Source organism: Anser anser (genome assembly GCF_964211835.1).
Source record: "Anser anser genome assembly, chromosome: 3".
In the NCBI taxonomy this organism is placed as follows: Eukaryota; Metazoa; Chordata; class Aves; order Anseriformes; family Anatidae; genus Anser; species Anser anser.
This window is the reverse complement of record NC_139722.1, coordinates 664,419-692,159: the sequence shown is the minus strand read 5'-3', so window position 1 is coordinate 692,159 and position 27,741 is coordinate 664,419. Positions and strand designations below refer to the sequence as shown.

The 27,741-nt window shown below is 44.7% G+C and overlaps 1 protein-coding gene across 22 annotated transcripts in view; it reads left to right on the top strand.

The window, feature by feature from the left end:
• DTNB (dystrobrevin beta) overlaps window positions 1–27,741 on the top strand; it is a 201,932-nt gene that overhangs the window by 55,392 nt on the left and 118,799 nt on the right. For all 22 annotated transcript variants that reach the window (XR_014581891.1, XR_014581892.1, XR_014581893.1 and 19 more), the window contains one exon: window positions 6,857–6,981. Coding sequence is in view for 17 of the 22 variants with exons in the window: in XM_083829783.1 (XP_083685909.1) it covers window positions 6,857–6,981 (125 nt within the window). In the remaining 5 variants the exon portion in view is untranslated. The remainder of the gene's footprint in view (window positions 1–6,856; window positions 6,982–27,741) is intronic.

Below are 27,741 nucleotides of genomic sequence, written 5' to 3'. Positions count from 1 at the left end.
CTTTTTAAAAATGGTATAGGTTCCAGAACTTTATATCTTCTGGAACATCTTATCTGAACTGCTAGTAGACTGTCATTGCCTGAAGTATATAAATCCAGTGCTTTTTTAATACATATCTATATATGCATTTGCTCAACAGCAATATTTTGAGTTGCCTGCTGACCAGATCAGAAGGAATTACCTGGTTCTCTGATACAATAATACATATAAGTACATACATACATATTTACATATTTTTTTCTGTAGGTTCTCAACCCAGCAAGATCTAGTTCAGACTTGTGTGATACGTTTTCAGAGCTTTGGAGCCCTGAAACCCAGAAAAAGCATTAATAACAAGTATTTTCATGAGGTCCTTTTTCCTGAAACTCTAAAATGACTTTAATTTTTGGATATGCTAAACTACGTAGTATATAAACAGAAATTCCAGTAGAAACCATTTATTTAACAGAGGGGTTTTGCTGAATGAACACACTGCTAGTTGGGGCCTGTTTTGGGGAGGAAAAATACTTCCAACGCTTTCCAAAACACTGATCGTTTAAAGTTATGTGCAGCAGATCTGGAAATCAAGTTGTTCGGTTGGCCATTGTTCATTCTGTTTGCTTGCATCTTGTTTAGGCAGCTAAATATAAGTAGTCTCTGTCATCCATAAATTTCAGGTAAACGTTGAAATGGCCAAGTTACAGCAGGGTGTAAGGTTTGGTGGCTGTAGTTTCAACGATAGTTGAAGTAAAGCGGTCTTCTTCCTATAAATAATGGTGTATTTCTTAGTTACAAACACCCTTCACTGAATGGTTTTGGAAGAGCTATCAATAAAGCAAACAAAGGTTCAGATGTTTCTATAGTGACAACATCTCTGACTTCCGTTGGGAAGGCATTACAGTGGGCACTAATCAAATGTAAAACAAAAGACAGGCCCTTTTATCTACCAAGCTACAGTCAAGCAATACTGTAAGTAGCTGTTAATAAGATTTTGCTCTCAAAATTGCTCTCTTACATTTCCGATTCATTTAATTTCCCACTTAGACTATCTTAAAGTCATAAAACATCTCAAGCACGTTTTTTTCATTCCCCTAGACACAAGCCAAGCAGGGACACGGTGCTGAGACTCGCAGGGTCGGGGGGGCTTGGGTTGCCCAGCCTGTGCTGGGGGGAAGAGAAGAGAGAAAAAACCCAAAAGCATTCCTTTGGAATCCTTGTCTTCAAGCAAGAGTTCTTGCTCATCAAGTTTCAAATTCAGTGTTTATTGCCTACAAATTCCTGAGCCCTTTGTAACGGTCCTTTACTAGACCCTTGTGTTAGAGGTGGATATGATTTATAAAGAAATGGCATGTAGGTAGTGAGAACACGGTAGAAAGACAACTTTTGGTGGTGTGTTTTTTACTTCCCAGCTTTTTGATTTCATGATGGAAGTCTTATTTTTTAATGGGTATGGTCTTTAGTAGGCAGGTGGACAAAGACAGGATCTGCAGCCCATTGTGGAATGAAAAGGATCTGGCAACGCACAGTAGAGATGCAATGGGTTTAAACATTTAAAACGTGCAGTTGCATCTACCGGTAACTTTGGCACGTTTGACACTTTTTTTCAGTGTTATCATCACTAACAGTTTCCCAGCAGAAAGTGGCCAGTCCATTTGCATTTGATGTGCGTGCCTCAAACCTGCTTGCCTTGTTCGAGGTGGCCCAGAGGATGCGGGCCAGTTGTGGCTAAGCTTGGGTAAGAACAGGGATGCTCAGCACTTGCTGTGCTTTTGCGGGAGGTCCCTTCCCAGCATTTCCGCAGCCTCCCGGGGCACGGAGCTGAATCCCCAGCAGCAGCGAGCAGCTGCAGAGCTGTGCCCGAGCCTGCGCAGAGCAGCGCCATGCACACACTGCCTTCTGGATCCCAGGGAACAGGTAGCTGAGTTCTAGTGCTGAGAACGGCTTGTACTGACAGGCTTGTGCCTACTTACGTGGGCATTGCTGCGTATGTTAGGTTTTGTTCATACATTTTTTTATTTATAACTCAATTGGATGGGAACATGACTGCTTACTAAATAAAAATGTAGGATCCAGGACAGTCCTCAGCTGATGTATCAGATACAAATAGCCAAACCTCGGGTGTTTGGTGTGCATTTGGTTCTAACTGAGGGTGAGTGTTGTGGGGAGAGTGGTTCGGTGGGTAAGAGGAAAAGTATTTTAACTTTTTAAATGTTTTAAAGAGTGTATAGCACAGAGCAGGGTCTCCTTCAACCTTGTATGTTACAAAAGAGAGCAAGCATTCCAGCCTCTGAGAAAACTGAAGTTTTGTTCTGTTTTTTAAACTTTTTGAGCTTTCTCTGGAAGCTGGAGAATCCAGGTGTGCTTGCTGGTAGGTAAATGCTATTTTGGTCATGCAAACTGTTTTAATGACAGCTAATTATAAACTTAGCACCACTGAGGAGTGCAGTTTTGGATTTACCGCTGCAGAAAACATGCATACCAGCTAGTGCTGTGCGTAGAGAAAGAAGTCTTCCATAATATTCACCTGATTTATCCAGCTCTTGCTTTCTTTTTGAGTTGCAAATTTATTAACATCTATTATCTAGAAAGTTGTGAAAGTTACAGAAACAATTCTGGAACTGATAATGATTTGTATGTAGTTCAGTAGTCCACCTCTGACAGTGGATTTTATAGGTGTTCAGAGGACAGGAAACCGAAAAATGTAAATCTTAACCGTTTCAAAAAGAAGGGGATCCACTGGGATGTCATGTAACCAGACACTGAATTATAACTCTTTAAAAGCTTCATAGATTCCTTAAATATTTACGATAACTGGTGGCAGTTATTTTTTTTAAACAAATTTAATTATTCTGTGCATGATGAAGCAGCAAAAACTGTTTAAAATATTTACTGGTAGACTTGGGGAACAAGGTAAGTGTCCTCCACTGATAAGTCTACAGATGTAAAAGGCTGAGGGTTTACTAAAGAAGAAATTTCGAAAAAAATAAAATTAAAGATTTGTTGTGAAGGAAAGCAGGAATTCTGCACAAGGAAGTGTCTCAGTTACTCTTTGCAGATGCACTCAAAACAGCAAAGCACTTCTGGCATATTGGTGGGATCGAACTGATAGCTTCTCTCATAAACCTTGTGGAATAATGCAGAGAAGAAACATGTCTTGGATGCCTCAGCAATTAGATGATCAGTGAGAAGGGAAGGAAAGTTGCTACATGACTTAACAGCTTGGAAGAAAACCAAAACCATGAGTACTGGGGGCCAGGAAGGTTGCTGAGGTGACTCATCTACTGAGATGTTCTGTCCAGATGAAGAGCACTTATTTCATTTACGTGCCTGCCTTTTTTTGGATCATCAGCTGCACTTACCATCAGACAGACAATGTCCACAGCAGTGCAAATCCTGGTGAGTCATGCACCGTGCCCATTTAGAAAGTAAAACAAAATGGATTGCGGTGCTGGCAGCTCCCAGGAGAGCTGTGGATGGAGCTGAACGTGGAGCAGGACGTTGGCTGCTGACTGCAGATACGCTTCTGTACTAGAAGGAAATGTTAAGTGGTTGAAAGCATTAGAAACTAAAGGCACACCGGACTGTTCTTCCATCTAAATCCGAAGATAAATTAAGACGGCAAATTGGATTCTAGAATGTGTGAAACCTCGATATTACCGGTGATTTTGTAGTAGCATGTCCAAGTTCCCGGCTGACTGCGATCCTGATATGATGGGAAGTTACAGATAATTCATAAAACATAGTTTGCCCTCAGCTGTTTACAAATAGAGATTAAAGCCAAGAAGAAACAAGGTAAACAACTGAGGAAGAAGTTGGTAAAAATAAATAAATAAAAAGGTGGTCCTAGGGGTGGGCAGGTGGCTGGTGTTATTTGGGGAAGTTTGCAGTGGTGGCGTTAGTGGTGGCTGAGAGGATTCTGTTACTGCGGGGCTGTTGTTTGAAGGGTAGGGCATCCCCCCTGCAGGGTGCAGGGTGCCTGTGGAAGACATCAGACAGAAGGTGAAGGTTGGTGGCAATGATGAGAGAGGCAGTTTTTATTAGGTATTTCTAAAGTAGAGCTCAGCTAGTTGAGGCGTGTGTGTGTGATTTTTCAGGGCAGCCAAGTATCCATGAGAGGCATACTTGCCCAGGAAGCAGCGTGCTCACTCAGCGTGCCGTGCTCTTTTCGCTCTCAGCTGCACTGACAGGCATTATCCAAAAGTTGGGATCAATAGAAATTATCTTCCCTCTATAATTTTCAGAAAGCGAAGCTGCAGCAGTGGCTCGGTATTTCTGCGTTCTAGACAGCATTGTGTTTGTTTGACAATAAAAATGGTGGGCTAGCACAATAGGATATGGTGTTTGTTACCACAATGGAAAAACGCTTTTAAAATAGCCTAAAATACTGTGAAGAAGAGGTCACAGAAAAGACACTGTGATGATGGATGGTCTGTGCAGAAACCAAAAGATAAACACAGTAAAGAATGAAGTAGGAAATACACGAGAAGTGGAGAACAAATTTGGAGATAAACGTATGTGGAAAATTTTAACATGAAGAATGTTGAAATTTAGGAAAAACAGAATTTTACTTTTGGTATCATCACATTTATTTGATAACAAAATTAATAGTGCGTAATTTGAATTTTGCTGTGGGCTTAGTAGGAAATAATATAAAGATTGGACTGTGTTTTTTTGTCAGCTTTCAAAATAATTAAGGGCTGATGATCATCTGTACCTTCCGTGGTGAGAGCACCATGCACTTCAGCTGTATCTGCAATCTGTTGATTGCTATCTACCAGGTTTTCTCAACACATGAAACCCTATTAGCAAGTCTTTTTTAGCACTGTCTATTTGGTGAATTAGCAAGCTGAAGTGCTTCTGAACGGTTTTACAGAGCTCCCTGTAGGAGACTTTCACCTGAAGCAGTTAATTATCTCGGCACCCTTCTTACTGAAGCCCTTCCTGATGAGAGGCGATAGGAATTTGTGTGCACATCAGGAGATGTGTGCAGCACTACTTGGACAGGGAGAGGCTTTGCCTGCAAGAGGCAGAGAGACGTATCGGGACCATTGAATCACCCCTGTCCCCTGGTGTCTGAAGGTTGTTGGGTGGCTTGCACTCCATGGCCTTCAACGTGCATCCTGCTGCTTCACAGGTTGGGTCTGTGGGCTGGTGAATACAAATTCCAGAACCTGAAAGGAATTAGCCTGCAATAGATTGAATAATTGGGTTAATTTTTGAAACAGTACGCTCTTAGTATGAGAAGCAGGCCAGAGTATGTGTTGTGAAGTGGTGTGAGGTGCCAACAGATGCACGTGACTAGAAGCCCACTGCAGCTACCCATCGAGTCTTCACCGACACGTACTTCAAGGAACTATACTATCATGAGTGATTTTTTTTTTTTCCCAAGAAAGCATTCATTATGAATTCCAAGAGGCAGCTTGGAGTTAGAGTTCTCAGTTAGCATTGACTGAGAGTTGTAAAATAATTGATGGAGGTAATTAACCTTTAATAAACAACTAGGTATCCTATTGTATTCTCAGAGGCATCCAGCTCTTGTCTTCTGATTTGAAAGGAGGATTTTTATCTTTTTTTATTGGTTTCTGATTGATATTACTATTTTACTTAAAACACATCCCAATCTACTACAAAGTGTAAATTCAGAGAGGGAACAACTTCCGCATGCATAGGTCCTCTACTCAAAAAAGCCTTTATTGCCTGTTTGATTTTGCTAAAGCCAGGAGCCCAGGGCTGAAGAGGCTCACTGGTTGGTAATTACTAATCATTTAATTCATTGTTAGTAATTGCTAATAATTGTTAGTTACTCTTTTATGATAACTGCAAGAGAATGTGTTACTCTTGTTCTGGGTAGCCTTGCCTCCTGTTTAAATTAGTGTTAAATTGAATTGTAATTTAAATGTGCATTCAGAATTGGTCCAAATTCCACTTCGGAACATGTTATAGGGACAGCAGGCAGTGACAGGGAGGAGCAGTCAGCCACCATGTTGCATGCACGCGGACTGTTACTGAGCCTGATCAGAAACACGGTGCTGCCAGGTTACTTCTGAGCTCTGATAAAAGCATTTGCTGGCTTCCCACATCACGGTGAGCTTGGTGGAAGTAATAACGTTCTAAGACTTATTTTTTTAAATCAACACTGGACTTACCATTTTAAGTGCATGACCATTTTTCTGTGTGTTTGGCGATACTTGCTTCTGGTCTTTGCCTTCCTCAGCTGGTCCCAGAATAGTTGCTCCTCTTGTGACATGAGTTAACACATCAAATGAATTGTAAAAGAAAATAAACTGATTGTTCATCTCTGTGTTTCACCTTGGCTGTGCCTATAACGAACAAGAAATTGGAAGTTGTCTTTCAAAAACAATTACCTTAGCAAAGGACAGGAAGGAGGAGTCATAGCTCCAAATTTCAATTGATTCTAGTAGATTGGAAATGAACGCAGTGCTGACAATTGGTAAGGCTGTGCGTGCAGGTTATTTACCTGCTTCTGCACCACCTTTTTTCTTCCCTTGCCCTCCCCTCAAAATACAACACCTATGTTCAGAAAACCTTATCAGAGAGCGTAAGAAATTGCTTCACTGGATGTCAGTTCCTGACAGAAACACCAGACAATCGGTTTATTTCTTAAAGTTACATACTTTTGTTAAACTATTTTCATTTTCCAGTATTATAACACCAAAAAAAAAAAAAACCCACCACCAGCTAAGAAAACCAACTTGCTAATCTGTGTAGTTTCTTTACTGATTTCTTAGTATGGCATAATGTAAACGAATGTTTCGAACTCTATGCTTTGTTTTTAACATTTCTTTGTCATCTGATTGCACATATTTCACTGCTCTTTGTAATAGTCAACTCACTTTTGTCATTCTTTCCAAAACAGAAATCGCCTGCAAAGAAGCTGAGCCATGCAATTAGTAAATCACTTGGTTGTGTACCAAGCAGAGAACCACCTCGTCCTATATTTCCTGAGCAGCCAGAAAAGCCACTTGATCTTGCACATATAGTGTGAGTATCTGCTTTAATCTGTCTTTCAGTTAATCAGTGTTATGAAACAAGGTCTTTGTGGTTGTGTTTGACTTTGGAATTGGCTAGCAGGAAAGCCCTCAGGTTAGTATTATACAGTTGCAATGCTATAAATGTTTACATGTTTCTCTGAAAAAAATATTTCAAACATACTGTTTTGTTAAGAGTATCTTGTTAACTAAAATTGATACAGAATAAGTTTATGTATACTTAGACTAAAGCCTGACTGTATATTGCGTATATTCTACTCACATTTATTAGTATTTTCAAAGTACTAAGCGATCTTACCTTTTACACATCTCCCCATTGATAAAGTAGTCTGATCCGTTTGTTGTAGGTTAAAATGATGTAAACAAAACAATGTTAAATAAAGGCCATATTTACTTGTGGCTAATATTAGGGGGTTTTCACTTGTTGCTGTGGGACCATTGACTTTATTTATCTCACCGAGAGGCTTGCTGTGTTTTTCTGCTCACTGGTATTGTTGCTAGCCTTTCATTCTAACCTCATTGCCAAACAGATGGAATGATCCTAACAAAATACCATTGTACTGGTGTTGGTTTGAACCAACTTGAAATGAGTCTGCTTCCCTCATTTGCCAGTTTTCTCCTGAAAAAAAAACCTGGAGAAAATACTCAAATTCTGGCACTTCTAATTTTAGTAAAGTAAGCATCCAAATAGATCTATTTTAATGTCCTACGGTCTTGACAAAAAGTCTGTCTTCACATCTAGCTAAATTTAAGCACATGCTGCAGAGAAGAGTGGGGAAAGAGAAGCAAAGGGAAGGGATAGAATGGTTTGGGTTGGAAGGCACCTTAAAGCCCACCTAGTTCCAATCCCCTGCCATGGGCATGACCCCTGCCCCCAGCCCCATCCAGCCTGGCCTTGGGCACTGCCAAGGATAGGGCATCCGCAGCTCCTCGGGGCAGCCTGCTCAGTGCCTCACTACACTCATAATAAAGAATTTCTTCCTTATACCTAATCTAAGCCTACCCTAATTAGTGTAAAGCCATTCCCCCTTTGTCCCATCTCCCCACTCCCTGGCAGAGTCCCTCCCCAGCTCTCCTGCAGCCCCCTTTAGGTACTGGCAGGCCGCTGTAAGATCTCCCCGGAGCCTTCTCTTCTCCAGGCTGAACAACCCCAGCTCCCTCAGTTGGAGCCCTGGTCTCCCTCAGGAGAGGTGCTCCAGCCCCTGGATCATCTCTGTGGCCTCCTCTGGACTTGTTCTAATACTTCCTTGTCCTTCTGGTGCTGGGGGCCCCAGAGCTGAGCGCAGGGCTCCAGGTGGGGTCTCACGAGAGCAGAGCAGAGGGGGACAATCCCCGCCCTCGCCCTGCTGTTGGTGCAGCTCGGGATATAATTTATGTAAAATGGAGGACTCACATTTTCATGACTGTTCAGTAATTTGCAATTCTGAGAGTAAGTGGAGTCAATGCTCTTCTAGTTCTCATAAATATTAGATTCTTCTTGAGTGGTTTCTCTGTTGTCACAATATCTGAATGGAAAACCAAAGTACTCAAATCTGAATGTCTTATAACCACTGAAAGTTCAATCTTAGGATGTGCTACTTCAACCTTTCTTAATGCCTTATGTTTTTGGCTGTTTCATACATTCCTTTCAACAGTTGAGACAGTCAGCAAGGAAAAAATGGAGGCTAGCTTGCCAAAAATACAGGAAAGGGGAGAGTAGTAAAGCTTATCGTAGTGTGGTAAAACTCTCGTGTGACTTTCTTTTGTAACAAGTGTAGAAGACCCATAACTTGATATGAACAAGTTGTTACAATGCTAAACTCCTTAAAAAACAGCATTTACCAGTTTCTGGTTAGCTGTGTGATTGCTTTCTCCCGTTCTTGCATCACTGAATACTTCCCAACTTTTATACTTTTAGTCCTGTGCAGTGAGTGGAGCTGGATTTGATGTAACAGAATATAGCTGTTCTGATTTTCTCCGTGAACTTGCAATCATATATTAAAAAAAAAAAAAGAAGGTCCATTTTGCAGCTGTTCATTTCAGAGCTGCAGTGCTGTGTCCTCCTAAATGCAGGGCTTAGTGGATCCCTGGGGACAAGGCTGTACCAGAGCGAGCTCCGTGCCTTGGTTGGGAGGTGTTGTGGAGTTTGAGTCACTGAGCTTTAAATCTGGATTTTCTGTAGTGAGGTGCTGCTCAGCCTCATAGGAAAATCATTTTGTGCTTAAAATTTTCTCAAATCAGGAATCATCATGAATCCATTCACGTTTTTCTGTGTAGGTTTTCTGTGCTGCTTCCAAGCTGACGGTGACTAGCATTCACAAGAGATAATTAGGAGTGTACAATGCAATACTTTTACAATTTTTTAATATATATAAAGGTGATGGAGAAAGCTGCTGGGGGCTGCAGCAGGGGCTTGGAGGGTGCTTGGAGCTTGGAGCTGGGTGGGCACAGCACGTGACAGCTTCTGCAGGGGTTGGGACCGTGTCCCAGCTTGGGGACGTCTGCTGCCCGCTGCCAGCTTTAACGCAGGAGGGGCGCCCGAAGGACCGAGCGCTGGGGACCACTGCCTGATGCAGGCACAGGGAGAGCACAGTAATGGTCTGATGCAAGAGCAGGGCAAGTAGGCGGCATGTGGTATTTGTGTCAACCGCTAAAGCACAGGAAAACAAAATGGTTCGCTAATTAAAATGAATGTAAAAATAAAATAATGTTTTTTTTTTTTAAAGTACCACCTTTGAGGTTTTCTATATAAGCGATAACCACTGGCAATTCTTAAAAGTAGATGTAACAGTTTTTAAGCATGAAAAAGGACATACCTGTTGGAGATTCTGTCCTAGAGAATTCAACTTCAGAAGAGGAATTGCTCAGGGCTACAATGAGTCATTATTTAGGTGTAAGTGATCGTGACCTGATTACATTTGTTGCATGTAAATGAGGTACACATCAGCATCTAGCAGTGCTTTAGAAGAGTCTGTCTTGCGAAGCTGAAATCAACGTCAGCTGAGTATATAATGTGAACATAAAAATATTAATAACTAGGAACTGTTTAAGAATACTTGGCCAAGTGACCCCAGGCAAAAAAAGACTTGGAAGGGGAGCAATAAACAGCTATACTGCTCAAGGGGATGAGAAAAGGCAAAGATTGCTAGTAAAGAATGGAAACTGGGAGGTACGCTGTGTAGAAGGTGGATTTGAAAAAAAGGATTACAAAAGGGAAAGAGAAATGGCCATATATTATTAGTATAAATAATAAAAACCGGTAAGAATGATATTGGCCTGTTGTTGCATTAAAATAATAAATGGTAAATTGTTCAGTCGTAATGGTTGAAGTTACTGGAAAATAGTTTTCAGACTGTGGTTTGGCTGGTGAGAAGGCAGCAATTGTGCAATGTGCTGATGGTCTCTGATATCTCTCAGAGGTAATTCAAAAGGATGTGGAATTGCACCCTCTACATTTTCAGTCCAAACTGCATTCTGAAAGAGGTGCAAAATTTCTTAATTTGACTGCTTGCTGCTGATTGTTGCCGTGTCTTGGAGCAGTTGGAAAGTTCCCAGAGCGCTGGAGGAAAACGCGCCTTATCTCATTTCTTGAATGAAGTCAAGCAGGGCAATCTCTGACACGTTCAGTTTACCCACCTGACTTTGATGGTGAATAAAATAATTGAGCAGTAGATAAGCTATTTTGTTGATCAGTAAATAAGAAGGTAACTCATGCCAGTCAGCACACACAGGCTTTTGTCAATTTGGTGTAGTCAGGCTCAGTTTCTATCTTTTCGATTAGATTAATTTTGATTAATGAAGTGATACTGTTGAAATAATGCATTTATTATGAGCACTGCGTAATTTAGAAAGCAACCCTCAATATAGCAGGTATACAGCAGGTTGAAAGCAGCGTTTAGCTAGGTGTCCTCAATATAACTGGAAAAGAAACTGCTGCACAGGGCGCGTTTCCAAGTGGAGTTGTGCAGAGACCTGGCTTCTGTGCTCGTAACAGTTGTTTGAATGGCCAGGAGGAAAAATGCAAAATCACTACTGGTAGGCTAGCTAGGCAAATTAGAAAACCCTTGGATGAAGATTAAAAGGACAGTATGCAGGGAAGAATGACTCCAAAAATGTTGGAGGTCGTGGCATATAATTGCCTAAATATGCATGTTCTGGGCAATTTTATAGGCAAGGAGGCTACTGTCATCTGGGTACAGGGAAGAGACTTCACCCTTGCTGTTCGGTGGCGGCATGATCCGTGTCAGAAGACTTGGCAGTGACAGTACCCACAGTCAGGGTGGGCGCTGGGAGACCGAGCGGTTGGAAAAGGTCAATTAAAATGCTAAAAGGCCTGGGAGTAGATTCACAGATTCACAGATTTCTCTAGGTTGGAAGAGACCTCAAGATCATCGAGTCCAACCTCCGACCTAACACTAAGTACTCCACTAAACCATATCCCTAAGCTCTACATCTAAACGTCTTTTAAAGACCTCCAGGGATGGTGACTCCACCACCTCCCTGGGCAGCCCGTTCCAATGCTTAATAACCCTTTCGGTAAAGAAGTACTTCCTAACATCCAACCTAAAACTCCCCTGGCACAACTTTAGCCCATTCCCCCTCGTCCTGTCACCAGGCACGTGGGAGAACAGACCAACCCCCACCTCTCTACAGCCTCCTTTCAGGTAACTGTAGAGAGCGATGAGGTCTCCCCTGAGCCTCCTCTTCTCCAGGCTGAACAAGCCCAGCTCCCTCAGCCGCTCCTCGTAAGACTTGTTCTCCAGACCCCTCACCAGCTTGGTCGCCCTTCTCTGGACTCGCTCGAGCACGTCCATGTCCTTCCTGTAGCGAGGGGCCCAGAACTGAACACAGTACTCGAGGTGCGGCCTCACCAGAGCCGAGTACAGGGGCACAATCACTTCCCTCGACCTGCTGGCCACACTGCTTCTTATGCAGGCCAGGATGCCGTTGGCCTTCTTGGCCACCTGAGCTCACTGCTGGCTCATATTCAGCCGACTATCCACCAATACTCCCAGGTCCTTCTCGGCCAGGCAGCTTTCCAGCCACTCATCTCCCAGCCTGTAGCTCTGCTTGGGGTTGTTGCAGCCCAGGTGCAGGACCCGGCACTTGGCCTTGTTGAACTTCATGCAGTTGACCCCAGCCCATCGCTCCAGCCTATCCAGATCCTCCTGCAGAGCCTTCCTGCCCTCGAGCAGATCGACACACGCACTTAGCTTGGTGTCATCTGCAAACTTACTGAGGGTGCACTGGACGCCCTCATCCAGATCATCGATAAAGATATTAAAGAGGACCGGCCCCAGTACCGAGCCCTGGGGGACACCACTAGTGACCGGCCTCCAACCAGATTTGACTCCATTCACCACAACTCTCTGGGCCCGGCCATCCAGCCAGTTTCTAACCCAGCGAAGCGTACGCCAGTCCAAGCCCCGAGCAGCCAGTTTCCTGAGGAGAATGTTGTGGGGAACGGTGTCAAAAGCCTTACTGAGGTCAAGGTAAACCACATCCACAGCCTTTCCCTCATCCACCAAGCGCATCACTTTGTCGTAGAAGGAGATCAGGTTCGTCAAGGAGGACCTGCCTTTCATAAACCCATGCTGACTGGGCCTGATCGCCTGCTTGCCCTGCAAGTGCCACGTGATGACCCTCAAGATAATCTGCTCCATGAGCTTCCCCGGCACTGAGGTCAAACTGACAGATATTTATTGACAGATATTGGAAGATGCGTAGCCTTACGTTCAAACACTCAAGTAGCTCAAGTAATGGTAGTGTGACACACTGAGGAATGATTTGATATTTCTAAAAATATCTATCCTAGGGAAACGGAATGTAATCCCAGGGAGCTTTAGCAGATAAGCTTATCCAAAAGACACTGACCAGAAGCTGAAGCTGGACAAATTCAGAATAAAAATAAGAAATGTGTTTTTAATAGTGAATGTAAGTAAGTAATCATCAGAATAGGTTAGCAAACTCAAAAGTGGCAGAATTACCTGCCACTGAAAATTAAAAAACCCAAAGGAGAGCATTTTTTAGTTCTATAAGAATGCCAGTCTCTTTTACGTTCTGTGTTTGACAGACACCCTCTTACTCCAGTATTTCCCTATCATTTTATGATCTTTGAAAAATGTATGCAAAAATTTTAATGTGGCCAGTCAGGAACTTTACAGAATCCTCTGAAAGAGCATCATACGTATGCTCCATCAGGCAATCACGGATTTGCTTTACATCTATTTCCCAAAATAAGTGAATGTTTCTGAAAGTACCTCTAGCTCTCTCTACCTGAATTCCTGCAGCTGTGCTGGGTCAGCACTGTTAAAATGGAAATTCGTTCCTCCTGCTAGGTCAGTGCGTTCTGCGCCCCTCTCTCTCTCCCTGCCTCCTCCCCCAGGTTGTGAGCTGTGCCTAGGTGTGAGATTTCAGGCTGCTGTAGAGTGATTCTGCTTGAATCATGTTCTTTTTTGGCTTTTGGCATACTCGGTTTCCTGAGTATGGTTGCTGGAATCCACAGGCTCCAAAGTCTCTCCCCCATCTAAATGACAGAAAAAATCAATAGGCATCGAAAAACCCCTTGTCAGTTTATATTTGATAAAGCAGAGATTGTATGTGACATGAAGCAGTTTTCGTGGGAGAAATCCGTTTAAAGTTTTCCTTCACCATGGTGTTATTTCAGATTATAGCTGGAGCGTTTCCCCTGGCTCCGGACCCATCAACGTGTAAAACCTCTCTGTTAAAGCCTGTGTTTCAGAAGGTTGTCCGAGGTGGATCCCTTGGGTGGCACAACGTGTGCAACGTGCTCAGGGTGACCCTGCTTGGCAGGGGGTTGGACCAGATGATCTCCAGAGGTCCCGGCCGTTCTGTGACACAACTCCGTCCAACAGAGCAGAGGTGTCCTGGTGCCGATGCTGAATGCGGCGATGCTCTGTAGCTTGGATGCTGCTGTTGTGACAGATGGGCTGTGTCAGAGGCAGCTGCGGCTGCTGCCCTGAGCTGCTCCTCTTCCCTTTCTTCCAAAACTCAGCGTTTTCACCAGAGAGGTGGCGTGTGTCACCTCCTCGGCCGCTGGTGAAGGTGGCTCTGTGCTAAGGCATGATGCCACGGTCTGTGACAGCTGGAGAGGAAATGCATGTCCCACCCTGATGGCTGTCTTCCATGGGTCCCGCCAGGTGACGAGTGTGTAAAGCCACGGAGAGGTAAAGGACGAAGGATTCCTTCATGTTTCTTACGGTGGAAGAGTGGGGGTGCTGCTTTAAGCTTTCAGCAGCTAAGTAAAAATGTGATGAGAAAGCATTTGCGGGGGTCCACAAAGTGTTCAAGGAGAATATGTGCTACCACTGTCAGGTCTACCAAAATTAGATAGCCAGGGGCCTGTCGTGTGCGTGTTGGTGTCTGTGCCATGGTCACCAGGGCCAGCAGCGTACAGGGGCAGAGAGCTTGGGGGTACCCGGGCTGGGGGCACTGAGTTCTGCCGATAGCCCCGGCTCAGCTGGAAAGCCACGTCCACCGCGACCTGCTGCAAACCTCGGGCTGAGGCTGTTGGTCCACAGCTCGCCCCTTCCTCTGTGTAAGCCTTCGGCACCCGCAGCCGATGCCCCGACGTTAACCGGTCCTCACGGACCCGCGGCTGTCAGGGCAGGGCGCCGCTCTCCTCGGGACGCTGGGGCTCCTCCTGGCCTGGACACTGCAGTCAGGTGGACTCAGCCTTTCAGAGGCTGCCTGGAAGAGGGGAACAGGTGATTGTATTGGTAATATTTACTCGTATTGCTAATATTTACCTTCGATACAGTGAGGCGGGAAGGGAATGTTCTGCTGTGTGGAAGATGCTGTGGCTGACACGTGCCCCCCAGGACAGGTGTGCACCATGCGGCATAGCCCTGGCTGTTAAGGAAATGCCCCTTCTCACTTCTCCTTGCAGCGGAAGAGTGGCGCAGAAGTGCCATCTAAAGTGGGAAAGCTGCCTACGGACTAACTTCTAGTTCTTCCTGTTACGTTACTTTATTTACGTGTCATATTAAGTTCGAATTTTAATTGGATTCTGTTTCTAGCAAAATAACCTGAGTTCAAAATAAGACCAAGAGCATAGGTTTAACTCTTTGAAAAAGGAAGAGATCAATGAATTTAGAACACAGCGTGGTTCTGCAGAGCCTGCTTACTGTAAGAAATCAGAGCGACCCTGTGGTTCTTTCAGTAGTGGTAGAACTGACATAGGTTTGACATCTCCTCCCAGAAGTTTTGCAACAATAACGTGTGAAGAGCTTAACTTTGGACATTAAAATAACCTTTGTAAGATCTTGGTGAAGAGTTACGGTAAGAATAACAGTTTGTGGGTTGCAGATGCTTTAGACCATCAGATGTGTGTTGCCAGGAGCTTTACCCTGTGTGACAATTCAAAAACTATTTATTGGCCGTTCCCTTGTTTTCCCCAGGACCACCTCCTCAGGCAGCAACGACCTGGGGCTCTTTCATTGCTTCAACCCAAAACCCCGGCGGGAGCAATGATCTCTCAAAACCATTTTCCTTTACTTGTTGCTACTGCTGTGAACAGCTCTACTGAAAAACTTGAAAAATAGGTGGAAGCCAAAAACTGATATGCTTACAAAACGGTTTGTTGGCCCTGACCGCCTCTGCAGTGCAAACAGTGGGGCTAAAACATCCTCAGCTAATTTACTGAGTCTGCTTTAGGTGGAAATCTTTTCTTCATCTTGCAGTTGCCAGAAAGCTCTGGGGGTTAGAGAAGGAAGAACGCACTCCCCTCGTGTCAGCAGGCGGAGGGAACGCGCACGATGTGGTGCTGAGCAGAAGCAAAATGCTTCGCTGTTGTCTACATGGAAACCCTTGGGAGCCCAAATCCACCCGAGTTTACAACAGACTTGATATACAGGAGTCAGGGCTGCTTAGGGTTTCCAGCCCCTCTCAGAGAAGCCATCCAGCCTTGCTCAGGGGCCAGTCCTCTCTGGAGGGCTGTGGATAAAGGGAATCCAGTGGATTTCAGGTATTTGGATTTTCAAAAAGCCTTTTGAAGGATAAATTGTCAGAGCCTATTATAGAAACTAGTTATTATTTACTGTAAATTTAGTGAATTTACTGAAATTGCTGTGCGATTGAAATACAGGTCTTCTGATGTACTGAAAAGTGTTGAAGGTTAGCGAAGCAAAAGGTGGGGGTTAGTGGATGGTTTTTAGGGTGGAGTAGAGTCAGTGGTGGGGTCCATAAGCAGACCTTCACGGGACTAGGCAGGGATGGCCCCTCTACTGTCGGCACAGCGGCAGTGATGTTCTCGAGAGAACATTTTTGTAAGGTATTACAGAGCACTTTGCTGCTGAACCTGCCATGCTCTGGTTGGGAGCAGCAGCAGATCTGATCAGCAGCATCTTTATGCTCCTTCATCCTTGATCTGTCAGGCTGCTGGATGGCAGTGAAAACTGCAGACAAATCCCAGGTTTCCTCACAGTTAGGGAAGCTTTCTGGAAAAAGAGCTTTGTGGCCTCCAAAAACTCCACGAAAATAAAGGTCCTTTCTCCTAGAACCGGGGGTTGCTGATCCAAATCATCTTCTTAAATATATTAAATAAAATTTCAGTGAACACAGAGGAACAAGAAATATGCTTAGGTTGCCGGTATTTATTGCAAACATACATCAAAGATGACTTTTTATAGAAGTTAAGGTCAGATAACATTAAATCAGCCACTCTTACTGCCTACATCTCATTGATCATTAAATGTCACCACCTTCCTTCTGTACTGAGCCAGGCAATTTGTATTTGGGAAAGGCAATCTAACGTAAAAGAACTCAATTTTGAGAGGTTATAAAGGCAACATTTCTTGAATAGCAGTTTGTTTGATTGAGTAGTCATCCTTCCTGTTAAACTACTTTAACATTAAATATTTCAAAATTTTCACGTAAACTATGTTCCACTCCCAGCCCTTGTTCTGTTTTTCTTCCTCTGCTGATCTACACAGTCGTACGTCTCTGGATGTGTGCTCCAGGAGCAGATCAGCTCTGCTGCCAGCAGGTTGCCTTACCTGTCAGCTCTGGTCCGTGATGCTTTTTGTAGTCACTGCTTTCAGAGATGCAGCTCTGTTCTCTGAATTGAAGTCTGCGTGTTTATGTCACAGATGTATAACGTAATATTTGGCCTTATTAAAATAGTTTGTTTTAACAAGCATAGCTTAGCAAGTGGTCTGGATTAGTCTTAGTGATTGCCATTTCATCATTATTTACTACTTTATGAGCCTGTCTCATCTGCAAAGTTTATCAGGGCTAATTTTCTGTGTACTTCCATAGTTAAAAGTCTCAAATCTTGTGCAGCAGCTGTAAAAATCCCCTAAGGTGATTCGATTTCAAAGATAAAGAACTGACGGTTTTGACATCTAGCAGACCTTATTGCATTCAGAAAGACCTTGTTTATATTGTATAGCTCATGTACAATCAGACCCTTTTGTTAGCAGCAAGCCACAAACTTTGTCAAATTCCTGCATCCGTGTGCAGCGGTGCCCAGCTCCGCCGCGTGCTGTGCGGCACCTCGGACGGGCAGCGGAGCGGGGACGGAACAGGAATAAGGAGCAGGAGGCGCAGGGTAGGAGCTGAGTAGCTTAAGCCATTGTTGTAGCATCCGAATGCTGAAGTTGCCTGGAGGAGCTGCCGAAGCCTGCAGCGCTGAGCGAAGCCGCTGGGGCTTGCTCTGATTTACAGCAGCCGCCGGAGAGCCGCCTCTGCGCGCCTCGCGTCCCTGCTGCCTTCTGCCAGCCCGCGCCTGCGTTCGCTGCTGCCGTGGGAACTGCCGCTGCTATAGGATAATCCGTCAGCGCGTTTTCCGAGTTCAGGACATTTTTCCATAGGAAAGGAAGCCAAAAGCGTGCGTGCATTCCCTGTAATGCCGGAGCCCCGGTGAGGTCGCGGTGACGCTGCTCCACGCCAGCCGCAGGAGGCACAGGTGGGTCCGTGCTGTGCCGGTGCAGCCGGGGGGCTCCCACGGGAGCCCACCAGGGACGGGGCCAGCAGCGAGGCGGGAGGGCTCAGGCTCGGGCTCCATCCTGGGCAGCAGAGAGCCGGTGCCCTCAGCATGCATTCCTTGCATCACTGCCTGGTGCCTCCCTTTGCCTGCCGGGAACAGGAGGGAGAACAGCCCGGTGTCCTTCCAGGCTTAAGGGGGAGGAAAAGATAAAGCAGATGATGGAGAGAATTGCTCTTGTCTGAGTTGGGAGTGGTGGGTAAGGAGAGCACACGACCTCTCTGTGTGAGTGCTTCCTCCTCCGCTGGTACGGGTCGCAGCCAAAAGCAGCCAAGAGAAACTTGCTTTCTGCATTGGGAGCTCTGAGGCTTCTCCTCGCACCCCTGTGTCCATGGGGGCCCGCACACGTGCACAGGTGAGTCTGTGGGGCGTGTTTAAAGATTTACAAGCACCTGTTTCTCTGAACTTCTGTACTGGAAGCAATTCCCATGGATATTGAAGTTCCCGTCCTTCATGGCCGTGGTTTTTATTGGCATGCATAATTAATAGCGCCAGTCAGCCCGTCTCCCACAAAGCACAATGTTGAAAGTTTTTGCCCGTCGGGCTGCAGAGCTCAGCGTTCCCCTGCCGTGGGCAAGCGCCCTCCCGAAGCCAGCGGCACGGGCGCAGGCACAGCACCGCTTGGTTTGTGTGCGCTTGGCTCGGCGCGTGCCTCTGCGTACGTGCGCAGGTGCCGAGCTGATTTGAAGGCGGTTGAAGTTGCAGAAGGTGATGTGAAACACTGATGAGCATGTCTTAATTACCATTGTTGGCTAGGTGCTTGCACACAGTCGTGAAATGTTGGCGACCTGTCATTTTTATCTTTTTGTGGTTTTTGAAACTTGCTGTGTTTTCCTAAGATGCATAAGCATTTGGTATGAATTTATTTTTCGAGAATATGATCGCTTATTTTTAACTTTCATGCTCATTCTGTCACTGCTGAGGAATGGTATAGGCATTTTTAACCAAAATTGCATAAATATGCATTTAAAAAATATAAAGATTTTTAACAGAAGACAGATGACATTGCATTGTATAAAAAGGTTATGAAGCTGAACATGTTTAAGATAGAGATTTTCCCAGATTTTCATATTCTTTGAATACAACACCTGGTACACGGAATTTTCCTTCAATTCCCAGTGAAGGAGGCATGTTTCTGTATTTCCTACGGTGGTTGTGATCGCCGTTTATTCAGAACAGAAATGTTTTTAGATATCTCCACAGTAGTGGTTTCATTTGGTGGATACCCCGTGCTCATTTCCTTAATTGCCTTAGACTGAAATTCATTCCCTGTGTGTGTAGCAGATAGGGCTCCAGACTACTGAGGAACTAACGTGTGAGAGATCTCCATCCCACACGGGGAGAATGATTCTTACTAGATATACCTGCCTTTCTTGAGCTGTTCTTGGACGATGGGACGATTTCCTAATGTTTGATTCTGTGTCATTTTGCTGCTTTGCCCAGGCGAAGTGTTTATCTGGATTAACACACAGCAGCTCTTCACCAGATTTTGTAATAGCCTTTAATCTGTGGGGCTGGCATCTGTCTCAGCCTAATGGGCCTGTAAATGGGATTTTATTTTTTTTGTCCTGAAGCCTTTTGGCCACACTTATAATTAAAGCGTTCAGAGTAGAAAGGTTTGGATGCTATGCATGTCTTGATTATGGCTGTCCTTATTCTCCATGACAGAGCGAAGTTTTTCTGTATTATGAACTCTTTTCTGTTTGTTTCCACGGTAGGCTGTTATTTACATTGTATAAATTGCCTATGATACCTGCTCTGCCAAGCTGATATTCAAAAATTCTGGAATAACGTAGTTGGGAGAGCTTGCTGGAGGTCTTCTGGTCCAGCTCAGAAGTTCAGCCCACCTCTGAGGTTCGATTACGTTGCTCAGGGTCACTTCCAGCGGAGCGTAGCTTCCCTTCAAGCACGGAGGGCGGGTGGTCACAGGCGGCCGCGAGGCCCCCCTGAACCTGCTGCTCACCGAACAAACCGGCTCCGTCAGCCTCTCCTCGTACACCGCTCGCTTCAGACCTTGACCATCTTGGTGGCCTCTGCTGCACTCGCTCTTCCATGTCCTGAGGAGCCTAGAGGAGGACACGGCGCTCCAGGCCCTGTCTCACAGGGCCAGAGAGGAAGAATCGCTTCCCGTCACCTGCTGGTTTTGCTCCTGCTGGCAAAGCCCAGCACGTGGTCAGCCTCGCTGCTGTAGCTCGTGAGTTTGTGCTCCTCAGGACCCCCGGGTCCTCCTGTGCAAATCTGTTTTCTAGCCAGCAGATGCTCACCCTGTGCGGTTGCACGGGGTTGTCTCGTCCGAGGTGCAGGACTTGGCCTCCCTGAGCTGGCAGAGGAGCCTCCAGCTGCTGCCACTCCGTCAGGTTTTATGTTCTCTTCCTTCCCTCTTTCAGCTTCTCAGGGGAGTTATCTTACACAGAGGATTTCTTTTTTTTTTTTGAAAGCTAAGTCTGACGTGAAAAACTATGTTATTTTAATAGTAGATAGTTCTAGAAAGGAAAAGTGGGTTTTAATCTATCTTTGTCTTGGGTCCTGCCTTGGTTTTCTTAGGGACCTGAAGCCCTTCGTGTCCGTGAAGGTCACCGAGCTATCACAGTGACCCCGCTCCTGGAAGATGAGGTGGTCTTAGGGTGCCTGGCTGCAGTGGTGCTGACTGGCAAAAAGCCGTGCACATCAGGGGTGGCACCCGAGGGTGTGCATCCTGGAACACAACTGATTTCAGTTACGCAGAGAGCAGGTCATTAACTGAGGCTGTCTAATTAGATATCCTTACCTTGTAACTTGTTGCTGTGGGCTGTTAGAGGGAGTGGGGAGGCTCTCCAGAGGTGCACCTTGTCTCCTAAGTCCACAGCAAGCGGGAGCTTCGGTGATTTTCAGAAGAGGCTCTCAGAGTATTAGCCAGTGTCAAAAGCAGTTCGAGGCGTTTTTTTCAGCGGATGGAGAAATGTGGTGGTGCTTGGGTCCTGCCCCAGCTGCTGACCTGAGTAATGCAGTGGGCTAATATTCGCCCTAGAAGCTGTGCTGTGGCTGCTTCTCTGGATTTCAGTATTGTCAAATGTCACTGTGGACATGAGGAAACTTTTTAAAAATCCTCTCCCAGTAGATATTTCACACAGCTACCCTCTGTTTTCATTAATGTGGTCCAGATCTGAGTCCTATCACTCAGACCGGGTTGTTATTGTGTTAATGAATTTCAGTTAACTTTCAGCAAGTAAATTTTACTTTGTGTTTGTCAGAAGCGTAATACATCCGAAGTCATGACTGCCTCCCGTGTGATGCAGAGCTGGCAATTCTTTAGCACAGTTGCACAAAACGTCTTTGCATCCTCAAGTTTGTTTGGTGATGAACTGCATTTTATTGAAATGCTGAACATTCTTTACAAGCAATGGCAAAAATTTGCACCTTACACTAGCTTTAGTTTGTCCTTTAAATGTTAACATGTTTAACTACCCAAAATGCTTTCTTCCACTGCATGGGGAAGGAAGAGCCTTATGAGTGCTGCTGGAGGCTTCAGGTATCCTTCCGTGGTTATGCAGCTGGTGTTAGTGATCCATTGCCCCACAGCCCGAGTGCTGATGTATTTCATTATTCCTGATCTAGAAAGGTTTTTGTGAAGAGTCATAGTTTGTTAAATTTTGTGTGTTTATGAGCTTAAGTTTATTTTTAATTTAATTTTTATGTGCCATTCTTTAAGTACACACATTTGTTACTGGTTGAGATAAATCTCTGCTTAGTTTCAGGCTGGTAGAAGGTTGTTAAGAAGGTGGTTAATCCAGCAAAAGGAGTAAGAACCTCCAAGTAGTTTAATTATAATTCTGCATATATATATATATATATGTATGTATGTATTTACTTCTTGTTTATTCATACAGCATATCGATCTTACAGCGCTTGCTGCACAGCGTTAGTACAAAAGTGTTTGCTTTTGCCTGTGGCTCAGCACTGCGGTATTGTCAGGTTAGCGCGTTATGGCCAAGGTAGTAACGTAACAGCCAAGGGAAGCAGCGATGGCCTTTTCTCTTTGGTGCCCTACATCCAAACCTGCTGGAGTTCTGCTTTAGGCAAACCTAAATCCCTTGTCTCAGTGCTGGAGTAAGTGGGTGGAACATAAGATTTCTGTATACAGGTCAGGCTCTGTGATGCAGTCATCCACCTCTGATACTTAAAATTTGAGTTGTATATTAATGTTCTCTTTTACTTCAAAATGTACAGGGGGTTGCATTTTACTTGTGTGAATTGCGTGCCTATGCTGGTATTTCAGCCGCTGCCTTTCTTTCTGGTCTCCTGCATGCAATTTTCTTGCTCCCTTCCCTCACGCGGCTGCGAGGGGGGCTGCCGGCGGGTCCCCTTCTCCCTTCTGGTCAGCAGGAGAAGCTTTCTGGTGTGGCACACCAGTCGCATGTCTGCTGCCCTTGCTGGAGCTCAGCACCCTGCCGTGACAGGAGAGGGCCGGGCCGGGCCCAGCGGGGCTCGGAGGTCCCCCAGGGCCTCCCTGCGGGTGGGCAGGCACGGGATCTGCGGGGCCTGGGGCGGCCCTGCTGCCGAGCCCCGACTTCCCCGAGTGAGCGCTCTGCTTTGCCCTTTAATCCAAGGGGGGAAGGAGTGAAATGTAAGGCTGGATGTTTGGTTGTTGTTGGTTTCGTTAGTATTTTTTAAAACCAAACCCACATGCTCCCTGCGCTGCCTGTGCCCACGGCTCGGTGCCGTTCCTCAGGTGCCCCCCCGGGCGCTCTGTGGTGCCGGGGCACAGCTGTGTGGGCACGGAGCGGGGTGGGTGCGGGCCCCTCCGGGCTGTGATACAGAATCACTTAGGTTGGAAGAGACCTCCAGGATCACCTAGTCCAACCTCTGACCTAACACCAACAAGTCCTCCACTAAACCATATCACTGAGCTCTACATCTAAACGTCTTTCAAAGACCTCCAGGGATGGCGACTCAACCACTTCCCTGGGCAGTCCATTCCAATGCCTAACAACCTTTTCGGTAAAGAAGTTCTTCCTAATACCCAACCTAAACCTGACAGCAGTGATAACGCTGCGTTCACAACACAAGCTGGTATTAATGGGCCTTTCGTAAAGATGCAGCAGAACTTACCGTGACGTTTCGTCCTGGTGAGTGACTGGCGTGTTCCCAGGCACTGGGAGTGGAGGTGTGTGATGGTGGAGCCGGGTGCCCACGCTGGGCAGCCACCTGAGATGTGAGACACAGCCGAACCAGCCCCAGCAGAAACCCGGCCGTGGCTGGGCGTTAGTGGCTGCGAACAGCACGCTGCCCCTGCTGTCATCGGCTCTTGTCACAGAGCTCGGGGATTTGTTCCCTGCGGTACTCATCTTTTTGTCAAATCTCGGGTGTTTGTTATGTTCTCAGATTTGTGGTTAGTTCTTAACTTTTTATTGTGTCTGTTTCATTTAATCCTGATCATCTTAACAGAAGCATACACAGTAAACTGTTTTGTAAGTTACATCAAAAATTAAAATAGTCTGTGCATCGTTTCGGCAGCCCAAATAATGTAAATCTCCAGAGGATGGAGCAAAAAGGTGAAGCCTTTAGTCCCCTTGCCCAGGCAAAGCCAGGCTGGCTGACAGGAGCAGCTAATCTCGACTTTGGTAACCAGTCAGTTCTGAACCATTATTGTATCCAAACGTGCTTAAAATGTTTCCTTTTGGCAAATATTTAACCTGCTATTTTTGGATGATAGATTTTTGATTTAAATTGTTGTCAGATTATACTTAGTTGGGTTATGTTTTATGCCTTCCTTTGCATCAAGATAGCTTTTGGCTGGATTACTACTCGGTGCTAGTAGGAAAATCAGTCATAGTTAAACAGATGTAAAAGCTCCGTAAGGGCTTGTAGAAAACTTGACTCAAAATATTCCAGGGGAGCCAAGACCACATTTCTCACTCCTAATCACAAACATAAAACCAACACTTTTGAGTAGTATAAGAACAGAAATTGGCCATTTTCTGCTGATTAAAATAACAAAGAGAACAAAACAGTAATCAATCTGTAATATATACATGTAATCTTTGTTGGAAAGTTGCTCACGTGATTTGTACCGGAATGGAGTGGTGAGATCCAATTTACTACTACAGTTATGTTCCCTTTCTGTAGGAGGAAAATGTTGGCTCAGCATATCCGTGGATGTATTTGCCCTTGGTGCTCTCATTGGAGGAGTGTTAGCAGCTATTTTTAAACAATTCCTAATTTTTTTCTTACAAATACAGTGTCAGAAAGTAGTACATTACAGTGAGGAACTGCTGACAGTCATCTGGCACTTGGAATTTTACAGAAGTCTGCAAAGTCAGTGTTCAGTGCCTTCCTGCAACTGCAGTCATATGCATTATTTGAATTAAGATACCGTAATTCTTCAGAAATATTTAAACAATACTGTGATCTGGATATTTTAGGGGATTGGTAAGTAAAGGATTACAGAGAATTTTGTCTGGTTCTTTGCCACTTAGAGATAACCGTAAATACGTTTCCATTCTCAGGTTTGTTTCAGCTGTACATTGAACGGGTTTGTCCCACAGGTACAGGTTTCATCTGTATTCTTTTGTTGCATGTGCAGAAAACAAAGAAAACAAATTGCACAAGTAGAAGAAACTTAGATCTGTCTCCTTTACTGAAGGTAATGTGCATTTTTACAATAAACAAACTTCCTTTTCTATTTAGCAATAGAAATAACAGGCAATGTTTTCCCACTTTTTGCTTTTCGCATTTGCACAAAGGTCACGCTGCACTGAAAGTAGAATTGGTCTTCAGTGACTTTGTGCAAAAGCACAAATCAGACAAAATTGAGTTATTCATCTAAGCAATGTCTGCCTGCGTGACAGAAAGCCCTTTTTATTTGAAACCGAAGAAATCTAAATAGTTGCAGAATAGAAATAGAATTTCAACAATTCAACTCTTTTTAAAATTTTCTCATTGTAACAGCATATTTTAAATATTGTGGTTTCCTGATTTAAAGCAGAGCGACACTTTAAAACTTTTTATTATGGAGAGGGGGTTAGTTTCTTGTTTCTTAATCCCAGTTCCTACCCAGGATTAGAAAAACAAGCAAAAGAAGAAATCACCCTTTATGGTAAGATATAATGTATTCCTGGTATAGTATAGTATATTCCTACTTTTATAGGATAGTTTTTCAAAATAAGTGCAGCAGGAAAAGCAGGAAATGCGTGTTGCATTGATAAGTCATTCTGACAGAAGCCGCTACCTTGCAGCTTCTTAGGTTGGTTGTTAGCTGTTGGAGAACGTTGCCCTTGGTTGCCTGCCAAAGTGTAGCTCTGAATTCGCATCTTTCACCTCTTGAATTTGGCTGGTAATTCCAGCTTCTGAGTCTGATGGTTTTTGTGTCACAGATTTACCTTCAATCATTGTGTTTATATATGACAGACAGAAGTTTCCAAAACTTGTCCTGCTGTGAAGTTTTTCCCTTACATTTTTGAGCAAAAGAGCTCGAAACGTATACACAGATGCTGCTACAGTTATTTCCTTAACCAGAGTTCATGATGCCTAAATGAGTCATCACAGTCATTTAACTAGAACCGCAAATGCAACAGAGATCAGGGGATTTCTTCGAATTATTCCCTGTGCAAAGCAGAAAATATATTTTAAAAAATCAGGTATTTTATAAAAATCATTAACATTTATAACAGACGGAATTTGCCACAGTCATGAAAATAGTCCATGTGCTTTATTGTCCTCGTTATTCAAAATCTGCAAGGATATTTCTAAGTAGAACTTGTTCATTTTGGTTTCTGTTCCTTGGATTTTGTTATATCCGTGCTGTGTACTGCTGTTTGGTTTTATTACAAATAAGCTAAATGTGCGTGTAGGTTGCCATCAAATCACCACTTATTTTGTCTGCTAAGTAGGAGGTTTGGAGTTAGGATTATCTCTGTGAAAAGCATGTTTTCCAGCTTTTAGTTGTTCCTGTGTTTCTTCAGTGAACCATCCCTGATTTTCAACCTCCCTCCTGAATTGCAGTTCCAAAAATTGAATGCAATTCCGTTCGTGTTCTTACAGTGCCAAATGCAGCAGAACCCCTCTCAGTTCCCAGAAATTGCTCTCCTACTTCTGCGCGTGGTTACTGCATCTGGCTGTTCTGCTCCAGCGTCACACCGGGGATGCTTGTTTAGCTGACTGCCATGAACCCTCGCGCTCTTTACTGTTATTTTCCCAAGATGAAGTCTGTTTGCATCCCCAATCTGTTAATTCTGTGAAAAGGGTAATTCTAACACCCCTTTGCTTTCTGTTGTGAAGTTTAAGTTGTCATTATGAGCTATTGCATTTTTAAGTAGGTTTTCCTTTTCTTCATTGGCCTGTCTTCAGTGCCTCCTATTGAACAGACGTATTGATCTTATATTCTACTTACTCAAGCATGTAGTCAGAGGGAGAAGGCAGCAGGAGATCATTATTTAGATTTGAATAATAAATAATGGGGCTTTTTATGCCCTTAGTTATATATAATGCATAATACAAAAGAAGTAATTCATTTCCTCCTACTTGGTGATAGATACTGAGCAATTAGAGGATAAGAGTTTATACAGCAAATAATAGTAAAGGAGTTGTCCCCTTAAGTAGTAGAACAAATTTGCTCAGTAGAGAGAACTCCGGAGAGAAAATGCACCCATCTTGTACTCACTGTTAGGAAATGTACGGTGTGACCTACTAAAGTCCTGGCTGATGAATTTCAAAACACGTATATATCTGACACAGTTTCCAGAAGTGTCTCAAGTACTCAGAAAGAGCAGTCAGGCGTTGGGACGGGTTGCCCAGGGAGGTGGTGGCGTCACCGTCCCTGGGGGTGTTCAAGGAAAGGTTGGACGTGGTGCTTGGGGACATGGTGCCGTGGGTGACATTGGTGGTGGTAGGGGGATGGTTGGACCAGGTGGTCTTGGAGGGTTTCTCAAACCATAATGAATCTGATTCTATGATTCTGAGCAATTGTTGAATTCTTCAGGCACAGAGTGGAATAGTAAAGGCAATGTTTAAGGAAGAAGTCTGAAACCATTTTCACTTAATCTTATGTAAAAGTAGCTCTGCAGACTGCTTCTGCTGCAGCTATCTGAAGCTTCAGTATCTGCAGCGTTCCACAATATCCCTGCCTGCTGACACCAGCCCTCCTCTTTTAATTTAACATGTGCCTGCATCGCACACTTAGCACACATTACATCCGTTGTCCTCTGCAGAGTCCTTGCCATTTGCACATGAAGCTCCAAAATACCTGCCGGTGCGTTCCTAGAAATGACATTCTCTTGCCTAGCGTGTGAGTTACGGGTTAAAGCTTGCGTCTCGCTTTTAGACAGTCTTTACGTATACAGTTAGGGAAGAGAATAGCCAGTGCTTGTGTAAAGGCAGCCTGAAAGCCATCACGAAGCGAAGTACACAAACCCTGAGTGTTCTGCTCTTCCCAGCTGCTTGCTCACCGCTTGGCTCCTGAGCACGCGTGGGTTTGTAGTGACTTGCTGCTCGCGGAGCACTTGTGCAGGCTGCTCCCGTCTGCAGATCAGCCCCGATCAGGGTGAGCAGAGCATGCGGTGTAAGACCAAAAGGCAGACCAAATTTGGGACAAAGTGTGAACATGGGCATGGGTTGCTTGGAGAGGCTGTGGAGTCTGTGCCCTTGGAGCTATTAAAAACGTGACCGGGCAGCCTGCTGTGGCTGGTCCAGTTTGGGCAGGGAGCTGGGACTGGGTGGTGTCGAGAGGTCACCTCCAGCCTCAGCGGGTCTGTGACCTGGACCAGCCAGCTGCAGGAAGCACCTTCGGGATGC